Raw genomic sequence first — 17,240 nt, 5'->3', positions numbered from 1 at the left:
CTCCAAAGCCTATTCCGGAGGCTAAGGAATTTTGGCTCGCTAAAGCAAGAACGTTCGTGAAGTGTGCCAATACCGCTCCCTGCAAATTTTTATCCATGAAATCCCATGTGTTTAAAAAAAAAAAAAAAAGTCTTCGCTGCCAGCTTTATGCGTGAAATACAAGAAAAGAAGCTTCTGTTTCATGAATGAACACTATCCGTATCTCGCACATCTTCCAAGGGAGGACCTTCCACCCCGAATACGAGATACGGAGACGACCACCAGGAGAGAGAGAGAGAAAGAACCATGACCTTACGCATCAAACTCTCCATTGGGTACTGGGATCCAGCCAATGCATACGTAATTTAAGGCCGCGACCCACCGACAGTCAACCCCCCCTGCGGGGATACAGAATGGATATCTGTTTACGTCTCCACCCCCTTCTGTGAGGGTAAAAGGGTACCTTTCATATGGCTCCCTCGTGAACAACCCCTTCGCATCGGCTTCCTTCGTCTCCTTATCCTATCTCGTCCAACCCTGCTCTGCTTAGCCTCTCCGTTTACGGGTGGAACGACCCTCAGGATCCTCGCGGGGGAGCGATATTCCATCCACTCCGAGTCTGCCTTCCGCATTGGCGCAAACTCATAAAGAGCACGAATGAAAGAAAATATCCTGTAAGAGAGGATCAGTCGTGACTCCGCCATTCAAATGAATGCTTCTTCCCTGATATTAGTAGATTTCTCTCACATAATTCTGTTGATAGTAAAATGTGAAGATCAAAGCGTGATGGAGTGGCAGTTTTCCATATTAAAATAAACACAATTTCAAACGATTATACATATACTTTTTTTAATACGACCTACCTTGATGATGGTGAAGTAACATCGAAATCTAGGTCGTATTAAAAAAAAATTATAATCGTGGAGAATTGCAATTGTTTATTTTAATCTTTCGATAATGCTGATTCGGCTTATGGTTCACTGCACTGACTTGACAATTCTTATGCAACATTTTGATCAAGGATGACATCATTTAGAAAAACTACTACACCTAGATCGATATAAATGCTACTTAAATTAAACTTAACTTACCCTGCGTGATCAAGGAAAACAGTAATCATTGATAGCAATCAATCATACGGGAACTTTTTAGCCTATTGGGTATAGAACTTGGCAGCTGATCAAAGGGTGCGAATCTCGCGTGAAATATTTAAGTTCAGAACGCGAGTCACCCAATATAATCCCCAATGACAATCACGAGAAGCTCCCATAATGGAGGTTATTCCAACATTTTGAAATGAAAAGGGAAATTGATTGTTGTACATTTTGGATTATAATATACAATGCAATATCATGTACATATTCTCATTCACTCTATGCTATATTATGTAATTATACATATATTCAGGATTTTGAGCTGCATTCTTTGATTTTTGATCCATTTTTTTATTTTCTGATTATGTTAATGTATTTTTTGTTTTTTTTTATTTATCAATGTCTAAAGGAGCAATTAGTCCGCGACAATGAATGTATAAGGGCATAAATTTTATTCGTAATTTAGTTTTAGTTATAATAGTAATTTAGTAATACTAATTTAGTATTTAGTTCGTAATAATGCTTAGTTGCATTCTAGAGAAAGACATGTAAAAATGCGGTATAGAATAAAGTGTCTGACGGAAGAGTAAAGCGGACAGCATCGTGAAACCAAATCAAAGCCTGATTACCTGTGATGCAGGTGATCAAAGGAGTCACTGGTTTTTCCCTTCCCGTCCCCATCTCACGTGATTGGTTCATGTTTGCGCATCGCCCCAATCTTCCCCCGATCACCTGAATCATCCTGCGAGATGCTGCCACAAGTCCCACTTTTATCCTTCGGGCTTTCAGGTCTTTGAACCTGTCCAGAACGTTGTCCGCCCTGCCGAAGCTCCGTCGTGATTCATATCTTCAGTCCAATATTTTTCATATGCCGTGAAAAATATTTCTTTCGTAATATTACTTTATTCGTGAAAAAAAAGGAAAATTGAGGTAGACCAAATGCGAATTATTGAGTGAATAGAGCGAATGCAACAAATATATATTGCACTAATTCATTAATTATGATGAACACTTTTTCCCGCTGAATCTGCCGACCGGGCCGAGCGTTTCCAGTATGTTACACTAGTTAGGATGGGAATCTTTACAGCAGCGTAGATCGAGGTATAGGCTTAACTTACTTAGTATATTCGAAGAAGATATTTTCTCAGACGACTTGAATCATATCCTTCGTTTACCGTGCACTATGGTTGACAAGATCATGAGAAGAAAATAAAAGAAATAGACTGCAAAACAGAGATATTTAAAATGTCATTCTTCCCTCGTACTATTAAGAATAGCAACGTTGTCCCAATTAATAGGATTAATGGCGTCAGTCACCTTGAAGACTAATTGCATGTTTTTTTCCATAGTTCTAACCTTGCATGTATTTGCTCTAAGAATTACTGACCATTAGCAAGTTTTTTTTATGAATAAGCATGTATATTTTGCTAGTATGCGTAATATTTCTATGACCGTGCGGCGTGAATGTGGCGGTCCTCTTGCATGCTGCATGTCGGTGATTGGTCACCCCCTGCCAAACACCCTAGAGGTGGCTCGCGGGGTATTATGTAGATGTAGATGTAACTATTAGTGCCGCAAAGTCGCCGGGTCCCCGTCCATTTTCCGCGAATTCGAGACGCCAAGAGGGCAGAGAAAGACTTCTCCCTTGTCATCCGAGCACAAATAAAAAACGAAGCCTCAGAATAGCAGTAGATGACTCCAGTGGAAACTGATGCGACGTCTCCGAAATACCGATCCGCACGGATACCCTCCGCGACCGGAACAAATCCAGCGCATCCTTAACTCGAATGATCCTCAAGTCCCAACGCAACCCTGATCCATCCAGTCGGTCTGTTTCTTCTCCTTAGGCACCAAATGGTAGCATACAAGGAGGTTGTAAATATCTGGAGGCGCTGATGAAATATTCTTCGGGTTTCCCACCGGGTGTGGTATTGGGTTGATTCTCCCAACGTTTCAACGGCTAAGTCTGCCATCGTCTTCAGGGATTTATTCTTTATTGTACTTTTTACGGTACTTATTTATTTATTTACCCGAGAAATTTTTCATCAATCTACACGCCGGGAAGACCTAAAATTTTACATCTGGAGGCGCTGTTTCCGAGTTTTTACCGGGGTCAAAGTTCCTCCATCCTGGTTTGACAATTTTTGGACTTAGGCTCCGACTCAGTTTTTAGGTGGCTAAGTTTTGTTCTGAAAATGAACTAAATTAAGTAAAAAATACTACCATAATCATTAGTATTTCGCCAGTGATTGTCATCGGATTTTCATATCATTCGCGATACTTCTATTAATGCATAAACTCTGTGCCTGTTATCCACTTTACTGGTGGGAATATCTTTGAAAATATACTTTAATACTGTAATTGTTAGATTTCCGTTGGCTATAATGAAATTCAATACCAGTATAAGTGCAGATAAATGACTAGTTTACTCTCGTAAAATTTTATTTTAAGCTGAGCTGATTGTAGAACGTAACCGTAGTGATTAATATTAATAATTTTTCCCTGGAAAAAGATGTTTGAGTCATGAAATACCTACCATTAAAATAAATTCTCAATTCTCAAGAGAAATGAGTATTTTCACAGAAAAACTCTGTGGAAATTCAAATAGTCATCAGAACCTACATATTCCGTATTTCATTATATCATGAATTTACATCCAACTTTCACTGATCACTTCGTTTTTCTGATTCGCCGATTCCAATCAGCAGCATTTTATGACACGTAGTTTGTATCAGTAGTAGTTCACTCACATTTAGTGAAAATGTTACTTCCTTAGCAAGTTTAAAAGCCATGAAAGGGAGAAGAGGCTGCTAAAAGGCTTGTGAATCGAAACAGTTTTCGTGGATTTTCTTTTGGAAACTTCTAGGTGAGGTACGAAAGAGACAGGGACTTTGAATGGAGCGAGAACTGAATGGAGAGCCGTGAAACCGTGCTAAAGAGAGGAATGTAGGGTGAGCGCAGAAAGGGTATGAAAATTTCATTTATGCATAGAATGAAAGGAAATAGGCATTGCCGGGCGAATTGAAGAGGAAATGTTCCTGCAGTGTTTTGAGGAAATTCAAATTTCGAATAGGGGACAAGCGGCGTTACTGCCCAAAATGCTCCAAAGGAACCTAGATTTACCTGCAGAATACCTTCATTTTTCCACACCACCGAAAACAGCGCTTTTTAGCATTTACATCGGGATTTTCATAAAATTTAACAATTACACGTACAAGAAAATCCATATTTTGGATGGGGCAAACTACCTTGACGTGACTCGAACGCACGACCTTCGATTCGGCAGGCTATCGGAATACAATGCTCAATCGGCTGTCGTTGAAGCATCGGGAAAGTGATGCATAACAAATTCTGGAAATGTTATAGATACAGCGAGCCAACTTTTGTACAAATACAAAAATCGTTCATTATTTCGAGAACTCTCTGCCCATTTCTTAAGGTATGGCCATAGGATACGTTTTGTCAGGAAGTCATTGAGAAATTTCAGAGCATGAGGGTCTTGTCTTAAATTCAGCCTCCGCGATAAATAATGGAGCAAATATTTTTTTACCGAGTGAATTATTTTTTTACCAATTCCGATATTATTTTATAGGTATCAAGTCGTGTAATAATGTGAGGTGGCATTTTCTATTGAATGGCGGATGGAGCCTATGTAAAATTTAGAAATAATAAATTTTTCGAACCTATGGTTATCCAATGTCCTAATGAGTACACGGGGAAGAACGTATGGTAAACGTGTAAAGACATGGTAATCTGTAAATCAAAGTTGAACTGAGGGTAGCTAGATCTTCCCGTGGAAATAGAAGTATGGTCTTCGATCGTATCCAAAGAAAACGAAATGAACTTCGATGAAACGTGCACTTACATGGCATGAAAAACCTCCACTGTCTTCACCATAGACCATTTGAGAATCGGTGTCTTGAAGCAAAACATAAAAACGGTGAATGCTGAGCGTTAAAACCCATACAGCTTCAATAACCTTACCGCGTCGCGGCTAATCCAACTCCCGACGCGCGGAGACGAACCCGGCCGCGCGATCGAAAAATCAATGTGATTTCCGGCGACGCAAACTTATTTCAAAGAAAACTGCATAAACACCTCAAGAAATCTTCAAAGAATGCTCTCATATAAGTTACTCTGCGCGACCTTGCCGAAAACCTATTTGAAACTCTACCTAAATGTAAAACTTCGTCGAAAAACAGTATCCGCCATTTTGTTACTGCACGGTAAGAATTTATGGACTGTATTCTTTAAGATTACGGAAAAATAAAGAAAAAACACCATGCCATCAGATTACGTGGTTTTTTATTCGGCAAGAATCCACCCATAACTTCACCATCCACTTACTTTGAAAGATTTTCAGAGAAAATTGAAGACGGGCGTTTTTATGGAAATTTGCTCACGTTTGAGCCTCTGTATCTCAGAAACGGGTAAAATCAATGTCAAATGAAGTACATATCAATAAATTTCAATCATTTTTGAGTATACCTGCGAAGTTTCAAGCTTATAACTCAACAAAAGCCATTTTGTAATTTTGTCCGGCTTTTTCCGATTTCCGCCCACTGTGCGTCGATCGTATTTTAATCGGTTTTCAAAAATGTCCGCAGCTCGGTGATGAGTGCGATGCGATAGTTTTTCCAATATTTTGCAGTAAAATGTTTGCAATTGGATGGATTGACATTTAAAAGTTATGAATTTGATAGATAACATCATCATGTACGAGGGCGGTTTTTTAATTTAGGGCATTTTTGCCGCACACTTCAGCAGTGCGCGTCGTACACTTTACGGCGCGACGTCCGTAACGAGTGTGCGCGCCGCCTCCCGGCATTCCTTGCGAACAACCACGTGTCAGTTGCAGTTCTATATCCAACCTTTACTCTTTACTGTGCATCTTTAAAATGTTTAAGATTATTGAATCGTCCCCCGCGTGTGAGATTCGGTAAATGATACGATTTTTTACTGCGCGAGACATGTCGGCAGCAGACATTCACCCTCAGCTTTGCGAAGTGTATGCTGCTAATGCAATGAGCGAAGGTAAAGTTCGGAAATGGGTCGGAGAAATCATAGAAGGTCGCGAAAATGTTCACGATGACGACGATGATCGCTCAGAACGTCTATCTTTGATCACAAACGTTGTCGCACTGCAAAATAAAGGCAACGGGGTTCTGGGACAGGCGCGGTGTTTTACTAGTGGACTTTATGACACGAGGAATGATCAACTCAGAAGCCTACTGTACAACCCTGTCCAGGCTCCGACGCGCCGTTCAGAGCTAAAGACGCGGCATCTCGCGTGAACTCCTGGTTGTCAGGGCAGGCGGCAAACTTCTTTAAAGAGTTTTTCAAAACTTAGTTTTAAGGTATGATAAGTGCATAAAAAACAAGGTAACTATGTGGAAATATAAAGGAAAGTATGAAAATTCTAAAAATAAAAGAATTTAAAAAAATAATTTTGGTTTATTTTTTATGAAAAACGGCCCTTACTTAAAAAACAACTCTATTATAAAAAGGTCAGTTAAGACCCACAGCTGGAACGGGACTCGTCGGGCGGGCTCGCGAGGATACACTCCCGGGGGCAGGGTCTGTAAGCGCGAGCTTTCTACCTCTGCACCCAGAAGGGGGAGGACAGGAAGGAGAAAGGAAGGAGGCGCCGCCGCGATTAGAGCCCGACGACGCCTCCTGGGACGGGATAGGGAAGGAAGGGAAGGGACGAGGAATCCCGCACCGTCACAAAAGCGGGCGGGTCCTACCATCAGCGAAACCAGGCATCAGCCAGTGCTATTCTAACAACTTTGGAGGATTATTCTATGAGGGGTTAAGACCCACAATTATTTCCCTATGAAACTCGGATCAATTTGTCCATCAGCGACGCGAGTGGCGACATTCGCAAACCCATTTTACATGCGCGGTGGTTGACAACACCTTTCGAGGCTTGAGGATCCTCTTTTGTAATATTCGTATATAGGTGGTAGCATCGACTGAGGAATTTCGTCGCAAAAATAGCAAAACAGGATGAGACTCGAGGATTCTTACGGGCAAAAAGCGGGGGACCTGGCGTTGAGAGGAAGCAATTCTCGCGATGGAAATGGATGTCCCCATCCGGGCGCAAGAGAAAGAAAGAGATCTTTCTTTCTGCCGCGAAGAACGACGTTGACGAATGACCCGATCTCCGTAACGACGACGCCCGTCGTCATTCGACCGAATCCGACCCACTTCCCGGCCGAAGGATGTAAAACCTTACCGATACCAGAAACACGACCGCTTATTTGTGGATCTCACATTTGGGGCAATTTATTTTAAGTAATGAGTTTTCGAGAGTTTACGATCAAAATCATACCTTCAGTTCATTCACTCACCTGATTTCATAGCAGTAAGTACATACATAAATGATATCTAAACCATCTTAAACTTATCTCTTCTATCATTTACCAATTTATCATTAACCATTAACCCCTACCAATTCTGATGACGAATATTGATCTCTCTCGCTGAAAAAAAAGTTTCAGCCCTCGCTTCTGCGAAATGACGGCCTGTTTATGGTACAGGATTGACCGCCGGGAGGCGAAAAGTGTCATTTGCGTGAACGTGTCGAAAAATGATCCTCTAACATGTACTTCCATGACCGCCGTTCGAAAAATAGGGCTTTTCAATCTTCATGTTTAAATCCACCAATCCTGTAGGTAGTCATGACGATGCTTGACTGTGCGTAATAAAAGTTAATCGTGGGCACCTTAATGTAATGTTTTCTCTGGAATTTGTAAAGTGATACCATTACCACTTTGATCATTAACCAATTCCTCTGGATCTCCAATCTTTTTACCATCTTTTACCTCTGAGCGCAAAAATTATTAACGATTTAATTCTAGCAATATGTTAACATAGATTTTTGCCAAAGGTAATTGTGTTCGTGGTGTTTTGTTAAATTTCAATTAAGCACTCTACATAGGGAAATATTTTGGGCTCCTACCTACGAAAAAGAGCATATTGTTTTCAAAGTTTTTTTTCTATATAACGCGACCAAATCTTTTGAAAATTTACACCAAAAGAGAGAAATGATGTCGCATATTGTTGAAACCAAGTCAAGAAAACTCATGGAAAAACGAAGTACTCTTTTACATCATAACATAAGTGTAGTATGAATAATGATTCACCAGTTTCCTTGTGATTAAACCTTTCATTGCCAATGACGGCATTGATCTCTTTCTTCTCATAGATGTATACGAACAGCTATAGTCAAAACTTCGTAAATGAACTTCAATATCTTTCGGGGAACAAATATTCCAATGTATCTAAATAGTGACTAGTCTATTGGGAATCACACCAATAGCATGAATCCAGGCCATAGCGAATTGAAATTAAAGATAGAGGAAAATATTGACTTTAGTACATCCCGCGAAAAGAGTAAAAACAGTCGCGAAGGGACATCATCTGTCCAGCTCGCCGCGTTGTAATCCTTTTAGTGGCATTGCTTTTTTTTCAAAATTACCGATTGCCGAATGAGGCATGGTATTCGCGCAGCTACTACATTTGAGTTAAAAATTAACTAGTCAGATGCATCAAATAGTCATTCAGTTAAATAGCTGTTAAATTGCATAGTTTCTCGTGCTTTAAATAAGGCTAATTTGATATATTTGCGAGATTTAACCAGAATATTTCGCGAGGATAATATAAGTTTTAAACTGTTAATGCGTCAAGAAAAAATGCACAGTATTACCTCTCCGAGAGGGAGCGATGCGTCCTCTAACAAAAGAGCTTGTGGGTTCTTAAGTTGGGGCAGGTAATACTAATGCTTCCTGTCCAAAGCAGGAAAAATAGCAAAGACATCAAATCATTTTAGGGCCGCATAATTTTCTGGTTGCTAATGCTTTCCTGATGGGCAATTGCGGCGACCGAGGAGACCACGAACTTGGCCAATCCTCCCCTTTTTCCCACAATCGCCCTCGTCAACCTCACTTCCCGTTTGTCTTCCGAAGTCATTCAACATTAAGATCTTCTTAGGCGATGATGAGAGGACGTTTCGCGGTTACATGGGTTACCTTCCACCAGGCAATTTCTCCTAATGACTCCACTTCAACGTGTCCTCTCTTCCTAGAACTAGCTTCCACAGTTCATGCGTCAGACGATGACTAGGTTTCCACGCGGAATTATTCCATTTTCTTTCGACACTACCGAAAAATCTCACGGGTGGCGCAGGGTTGAACGAACCTCGCGAAATCTTCTGCGCCCCCTACGGATGGATGAACTTGTCGTTAAAGATCGCGCTGAAAGATTACGGTGCCATCCTATCTTTCGCTGGAAATCAACCTTTCCTGAGGGAGATTCGAAAAGTAGTGTGAATCACCCTGCTGACACGACGGACTAATGATGCCTTTTGCACCACCACCCTTTTCCGTTAATAGGGAAGGTTGCGAAATGTGCCGAGAACAGTTTAAAATGTGTTCAGCAAGGTGAATGATTACAGAGCCGGGACTTAAGCATTAAGAGGGTCATCATTGCATAACGATACCCTTAAACCTGACGTCTGTATATTACATTGAGTAATCTGGCTACTCTCTGAATAGCATATATGTTTGATGAGAAAAAATCACGAATATACTTGTGAATGCTACTTTTTTGCGATATGAAACCAAAATTAAAGACAATAATACATATAAGGTCAACTGATTCAGGTGTGATATATTGGAAGTTCGACATATTGAAATAAAAGATAATTGCTCTTTTCCACAATTATTTAATGTGCACGACTCATTTCGCCTCACACAGCCATCATATGGTACAAAACATTAATACACATTATTGTTTGCAACATCGGCGAACTAATATTCAAGCATCATATTCAAAAGTTACTACACGAAATAAAACATTACCTCATGACGATGTGTAAGTATTCTGGGAAGAAAGTCGGGCATTAGCTGTCAGTCATCTCTTCCTAAAACCAGCAATGACACTTAACGTTCAGAGAAAGGGCCAGCCACAGAAACGACTGATATGGCTGAACTAAGGTCCAGAAGAAAGACCAGTGAAGACTACGGTCAAAATTTCCGTTAAAGAAGCACGTAATATTTCAATAACAATGCCTACTGTGAGATGAAATTAGCAGTCATTTTATAAATGGTGACCATTTGGAAGAAAACAAAATTACCGTCTCGATTTTCTCAAGTGCCTACTTATCATAGGCCGGAGTGTTTTAAAATGGGAACATTTCGGAATATTATGTATTTTTTGTCAAAAACCAGCGATATTTTACATTAAAAATATTGGAATATTGCCAAGTCATCGGAAGAAAAAAATGCAAGTAAAAAATAGAACGGGTAGCTACTACAACTTAAACTGTCTAAAGCAATCCCTTATCCTCAAGATGAACCTAACAGCCGATAACTATGTATCTTCAGTTGGTATAGAAATCTTTGAAATAATAGCTTTGGACGCCTGGAATTCCTATTGCTGCATTCTTTCTTGAATTGTGACCTCAAGACATCCGCCCACCAATGTAATGGCTTCCATGTGTCTGACCTTATAGTGAAGAGAATTATTCTTCCGGTTATGTCATTCAGACCGCGCTTTTATTGGGGCAGTATTTTCTTTGCACAGCGTCGGGAGGGAGTCATTATTAAGCTCATGTGGCGAATACGTTCAGGCCATTGGTTTTTTTCTTCAACACATGTGATATACTCATGATGCAATTCCTAGGGCACCATCACTCGCAGTGGACTACTTTTACGTGGTATGTGGTTGCCCGTTGAAATATATACCCCGCGAAAAGAGCAAAAACAGTCGCGAAGAGATATCATCTGTTCAGTTCGCCGCGTCGTAATCTATTTTAGAGGCATCCCTTTTTCTATTTGCGATTCGAAAATATCAAAACAAATATAGATCGAACATTTTAGAGCGTCACCCAGCTAAAAACAAAATTCATCACATTATCCTACAAAAAAGTTGTGTTATGAAAATATTTCTCAATTATACAAGCATTTTTTTAGGCACCATACCTATCCCTGCTATTTTTTGAGAAAATTTTCTTACAAATGTTTAACCTCATTTATATAGGAAAATCTCCAAGGATACCAATGATTTATAAAATTAGGGCATTATAAAATCATAGCATTCCATTTCATCTGCAAGACACAAAGCCGACAATAATTGGAGCCACATTACTGTGATGGTGTTCAAGGGGAGAGTATGGTGGTCCAGGGGATACAGCATTGTCCTACTGACCGAATGAGTACCGGGTTCAAATACCAAGTGAAGCCTTCAGCCACTCCAAACAAAAATCCTCAAAAAAAAAGCGCGAGGGGTTCCAGAGAAAAAACTGTCTCACTACCCTGTATTTGTGGGATTCACACGCTTGTAGCTAATCATTATGTGAGCTATACCCTCTCCTATACGAACCAACCTAAAACCTGAATCATGTGAGTGTAAAATCAAGTGAGTATTAAATAAAATTGAATTCTAGTCAAAGGAATGAACCACGCGATAATATGGGTATCTCCGTTGCTATTTATCCCTTTTTTGCATTATGTTTTTCCAAAATCAAGCCAAAGTCTATTTGTATTGGCCACTAAGTTTCAGCGGATTTATATCTGTCACTCAAAGCGTGCCTTCGAGAAATCTCGAGCATGTTTATTTTTAAGGGAGCGGCAATCACATTACTGGTGGAATCTCCATTACTATTAATCTCATATTTTCATCGAAAGAGGATGAATTGAGGCAATGTTTTTCCGAAAGCAAATCAATACCTATTTATACTGACTCACCTAGTTTCAGTGGATTAATATGGGTCAATCAAAGGTTTTCCTTCGTGAAATCTCGGGAATGTTTATTTTAAAGGGAGAGGCAGACACATCGGTGGTGGAACGATAATCGGGAGTCAGCACCAAGCGTGAATCTAAAGGAGTCAGCGCTTGATAAGGGCGGAATTTCCTTAGCACAGTCATGACGCGAGCGAAGGCGATAACGGTCAGAAGGCCCCAGTAACCAATAGTGACAGTCCCTTTTAAATTCGAGCGATACCAGTTTCTCTTCGTCGCTATTATTCGGAGTTGGGATGAAGTTTCCTCTGGAATTCCACCTCGCTTGCCCATGCTTCCGCCTCACTCTTTCCCGGGCTTTGACGCCTGCAGTTTTTGACATCTCCTACTATTTTGGAAGAGAAGGATACGTACGCTCTGTCCCGCTACATTTCCAGAGGATCGATATAAGAAGGTAAAATTTTTATTTAACCGTCAACGCAATCGTTTCATTATTACTTTTCTCGGTATTGTTTAGAACGAAGCTGTAAAATCTCAACATAGGATAATATTCTGAGTCAATCCTTCAACGATAATTTCACTTTCTTCGTTTGATAATTATTTTTTTCATAACCTTTTTGAGCAAGACAGTAAATACCATTTACAAACTCTCCTCTCTCTTTTAATGGTCATTAGGAATAGATTAATGATATTTATTGCATCACATGACATCGAAATGGCAGTAATGTATTGAAAAAATTATAGTAATTTATAGCGGCGTATACTTTTTATTCGTCACCACAATCATCAGATTTTTCCATTAATTTGTCTACGGTTATTTCCTATTTGGCTCTCCTGATGCACCATGACCTGTTCTGTAGTGATTTTCTATATAGACAATATTCATCATTCGCAATTTTGATTACTTAATACGGTTTGGTTATACAAGGTCTCCCCTAATGAATGAAACCTGCCATATTCTTGATAACTGTGGCTGTTTTTATGCAGGAAATTGCAAGTTCATTTCCTTCACTCCAATACCATAACATCAAATGCTTATTTGCTGAAATATAATATCCATTATAGTATGACTTTGCCTGTTCTAAGGAAAAGCATCAGGTTATAATTTGGATATCAACTTATTGTTAGTTAACGAAAACACGTGACGTCGACCCGGGTCAAGATCCTTAGGACGCTCAAATCTCATTGTAAAACGGCTGTGATTTTCGGTTTGACGTGGAGGCCTACAGCAATGAAGGATTAATGAATTATAGGTCGAACTCTAGCTGTAAAATCTCTAGAAACGTGCAATTTTTGTCCAGGGTTTGGCCATCTCCTGGCGCAAATAGGTGGATAGGTTGGCAAGGGAACCAGGAAGTTATTGACACTCCCAAACGTGAGGAGTCAACATTCAAGAATAGCAAATGTATGTTTTTTTTTAACTAGCAATGAATTTGAATCGAAAGTCGTAATATGAATCGTAAGTCGTATTCTACCCATGACCTTGAATCACACTTCGCAAAATTCATTTCCTCATGACGATGGAATCGACGACTGAGGAAATCAAGGAGCGTGGAAGAAAAAGCGTGATGACTCACCCTTATCCTCTGTTGTATCGTTTCAGGTGTGAGGCGTAGAGTAACAGCCGCTGCATCACGATGGCCTGGGGCGACACTGGAGTCAAGCAGGACATTTGGGACGAGGAGGAGACGACCACGTCCCTCGCGATGGCTGTGTCATCCGGCAGCACCACTGTCGTCCCCGACCTGGAGCTATCAAGGTGAGCAAGAAGAAAGAGGGTCGGGCATTTTAAAAACGCTATTGGTATATGATACAGCTGCGAGGTTTACGGAAGTAGACAACTGTTTGGCAGAACAGACTTCTCATTGGTCCATCTTCTTCGGTGGTTTTCTTTTTTTCCCGGGTTGGTTTGAGGACTCTTTTCTATGAGTTACGCCATGAAGAAGTCAGCTGCATTGTCGGCGAAACTGTTGTCTACACAGATGGGCACACGCGTAAACCTTTCCGCTGAATCTTCGCCTCACCGCGAAAGCCTACTCATGGAATGGGCATATGGCACACTAAGGTCTCTTGGTAATACTGCTCGCTCAACAACAACTCACCCAAAAATATTATACTGAGGTATAATTGTAATGTTTTGGATGAGAGAAATAAATTTATCCGCCAAAAACTATTCCTTAAGAACTTTTTCTTGAGTCAACTGTAACAGTCGTGTTGATGTTAAGGGGGCATATTTTACAAAATGAACAATTATGAGTAGGTACTTCCGATTCGAATTCTCCCAAAACTTCACCGCAAATACCGCGCATTACAATGCCTACAAACAAACTTACTCGGCTACGGAGCCAAGTCTTCACGCTGCACAAACGGTGAGTCTTAATATGAATCTAAATGGAGGAAAAACCTTGCCTACGAGCCCGAAAGAAAAAGCTCCGATGCTCAAGAGTGTGCGTAGACGTGAGTTTCCTCAGTGCATTCCATTCGCTAGAGCCTTTGTTCCTGCAGTTTGACCAGCCCGGTCTCATCCGCGTCCGTACTAGTCGGCTCTTGGTGGCGCAAAAGTTAAGGTTGTACCTTGCATGTGCCAACCTTCCAAGTTTTCACCGACTCGGCCCCATCAGTAAAACGGGGCACGTGGGTGTCTACATTCTTATTACATATCTTTTTGAAAATTTAGTACTATATCAAAAGGAAAATACTGCTACTTGATCAGTTCTATAATTGCAAGCGACTTACTGAATGACAATATTTAAATAGCATATTCGAGAGGACTGCACTAGGGAGGCCCCAGTCTATCTGGAAGAGGCTTCACTTACGCCTCTTCGCTCGCTTTTTAGCAGTTTTCAAAAATGTCCGCAGACGGCGATGAGAGTAGAGCGATCCATTAATTCCAAATTTTGGCAGTATGCTTGATTTTATATAGTATATAGTATAGATATAGTATAGATATAGTATATTTCATTGTACTTTATATCCGCAGGGAACGTCTCAGCTGTACCATTAAAGCATGTGGGTGTTCAGATTCCAGTTACTTCATCCAAATTAGATACGAATGTCTTGAATAGGTATAGGTCGTTGGAAACTCGAACAATAATTTTTATAACCATTTGGTATCGTTTTAGGATCGGAATGATACGGTTTAAGGTCTTCTTTACAACGGGGAACGTGGTAAGTATTGAAACATTTTCATTCAGGAACTCGTTTGCAATTATAGAACTGTTCAATTATACTCGCAAACAATAGCACTGAAAATTTATGAATACGATAGATTACATAATATCGAATCATCATCATTATCACAACTGGTCAATAGTGCTAAGATTGGTTTGACACAGCTCTCCACTCAATTTTCCAATCAACTAATCTTTTCACACATACATATTTCTTTTCCTTCACATCCTTCTCTATCTCTTCCATATTTTCTGATCGAGGTCCTTTTTTTTCCGTTCCTGCCATCTACTTGTCCCTCTATGATTGTCTTCATCGGGTCATCATGTCTCAATATACGGCCTTTAAGGTTGTTCCCTCTTCTTATCAAGGTTTTCGTGAGGCTTCTCTTCTTTCCTACTCCTCTTAGGACTTCCTCATTAATAACTCGGTTGATCCATTTGCTCTTCGTCATTCTTCTGCCGCGCCATATTTCGAAGGCCTCAACCATTGATTTCTCCGTTGTTGTCATGGTCCATACGTCACTTCCGTAGAGAAGCATACGCCAAATATGGATGTCCATATCGAATATGAATGTCAATTAATAGCAATAATTGTAATGGAATTAGGAATTTAAGGATTCCGAGAGAATTTATTCACAGCAATAATTATTGTTTATGTACCCGGAAAATTCTGATCGCACGCATTCTCGATCGCTAGTGGCGACTTTTGTAAACCCATTAAAATGCGCGGTGGTTGACAGCACAATTAAGAGGGCGACAGGAGTATTCGCTATTGCAATCATCGTGAGCTATGCAGTTACTGCGAGGCGTATACACAATTAACTCATAGATAATATTGGTCTCTCACCGTAACACTTCCTCTTAAGAGGACGGAGCAATCCTGTTCGATCGGTATTTTTTCGTGACGTGTAGCCTTTTTTTAACTTAAGCTATCACCTCTAAATTTTCTGGGATTGAATAAGAGACCCTGATCAATACATTATCGTATCTCAAGTATGAAAAATTTACCTCAGAAAATTTTCCTTAGAGTATTTTTTTTCCTTAGATGCAAGAAAATATTGATCAGGTTGTTTATTCTGTCTATCCTGAAATGCACATTATTCTAGCGCAAGTGTTAAAAAGATATATTTCACGGAAAAAGACAAAATAAGTCATATCCAGTGGGAGTTTACGTACCCTTTACTTGGATATATTGTCGATACGAAATTACTGCCACTTGAACAGACCACGAATCACCATAAATTCCTCAATTATAATGTCACCGTGGCATATGCATCATAGATATATACCATTACAAATTTTATATAGATACCATAACGTTTTTGCAGGAGCACGGAATGATTTTAAGGCTTTTTTACACGATATGAACAGTGTTAGAAATGCAATAGTTAGTACGAGAATGGTAGACCGTGGTGAAACTGCTCTCTGGGATCATATCACAGCACAAAACGATTCTCTTTCCTCATTTCTCGTAAGCTATTATGGCACTGTCCCAACGTTTGAGCGTCTAATAACGCCTTCTCCTCAGGTCACCGCTGTTATTTTATGCAAACACCTCGATGCTCCGCAATTAGTCCGATCTGGGTTAGCCATGCAGTTAAATCTAATAGGTTTTTGGGGCCCTGAGCCATTCCATCGTTCGTTCGGGTTCGATAGCCTGGAACCTCGACGAGAGTGCGACCTCTTAATGCGGCTTACGTGCTCTTTCCCACAGTACTTGGCCTTTATAAGGGTAAATATGGGTACTTCGTGCGCCCACAAAGGTGCGATATCAATACAATCACCTTTACCACACTACAAGGAATACATACTCAGTCCAGCTCATAGAAATTAGCTCGTTACTCGCGTTCTGGATTAAACTGCTTACTAATTACCCACTTACATTTCATACACGATTCTAGTGCCAAAAACCTTTACTGAATAAATTAAAATTTTGCCTATTTCTATGAATTCTGATCAAACGTTTTAATTAAAGTGCATATAAATGAACAATTACACACTTCTGTCCTACTTAAACTTACTGCGAAACAGTAGGTATGACAGAAAAATCTAAAGAATAGGGAAACGTCAGTGTTTCTCTTTGGGAAAAATAAATTCCTTAAGAGCATTTCAGTGTTGTATTATGTTAATAAAATTCCTTTTAGACTTTCTAATTTGTAGTTAAGGTCTTCCAATCAGTAACCGTTTAATCCTTCTACACCTAATCCTTACTCTACGGTATACCTAGCCAAACAAGCATAACTGCCACATGG

General features: G+C 40.0%; 1 protein-coding gene across 4 annotated transcripts in view; it reads left to right on the top strand.

Moving 5' to 3' along the window:
- LOC124154249 (G-protein coupled receptor moody) overlaps positions 1-17,240 on the top strand; it is a 199,279-nt gene that overhangs the window by 119,295 nt on the left and 62,744 nt on the right. For 3 of the 4 annotated variants that reach the window (XM_046527854.1, XM_046527851.1, XM_046527852.1), the window contains exon 2: positions 13,422-13,577. In XM_046527854.1, the coding sequence (XP_046383810.1) occupies positions 13,456-13,577 (122 nt within the window). In that variant the 5' untranslated portion in view covers positions 13,422-13,455. Of the gene's footprint in view, positions 1-12,127; positions 12,273-13,421; positions 13,578-17,240 lie in introns of those variants that run through there. The other variant, XM_046527853.1, reaches the window with a different exon arrangement.

The sequence above is a fragment of the Ischnura elegans genome, chromosome 2 (genome assembly GCF_921293095.1).
Source record: "Ischnura elegans chromosome 2, ioIscEleg1.1, whole genome shotgun sequence".
Classification (NCBI taxonomy): domain Eukaryota; kingdom Metazoa; phylum Arthropoda; class Insecta; order Odonata; family Coenagrionidae; genus Ischnura; species Ischnura elegans.
Note: the sequence above shows the minus strand (reverse complement) of the source record. Positions and strands in the feature narration are given on the sequence as shown.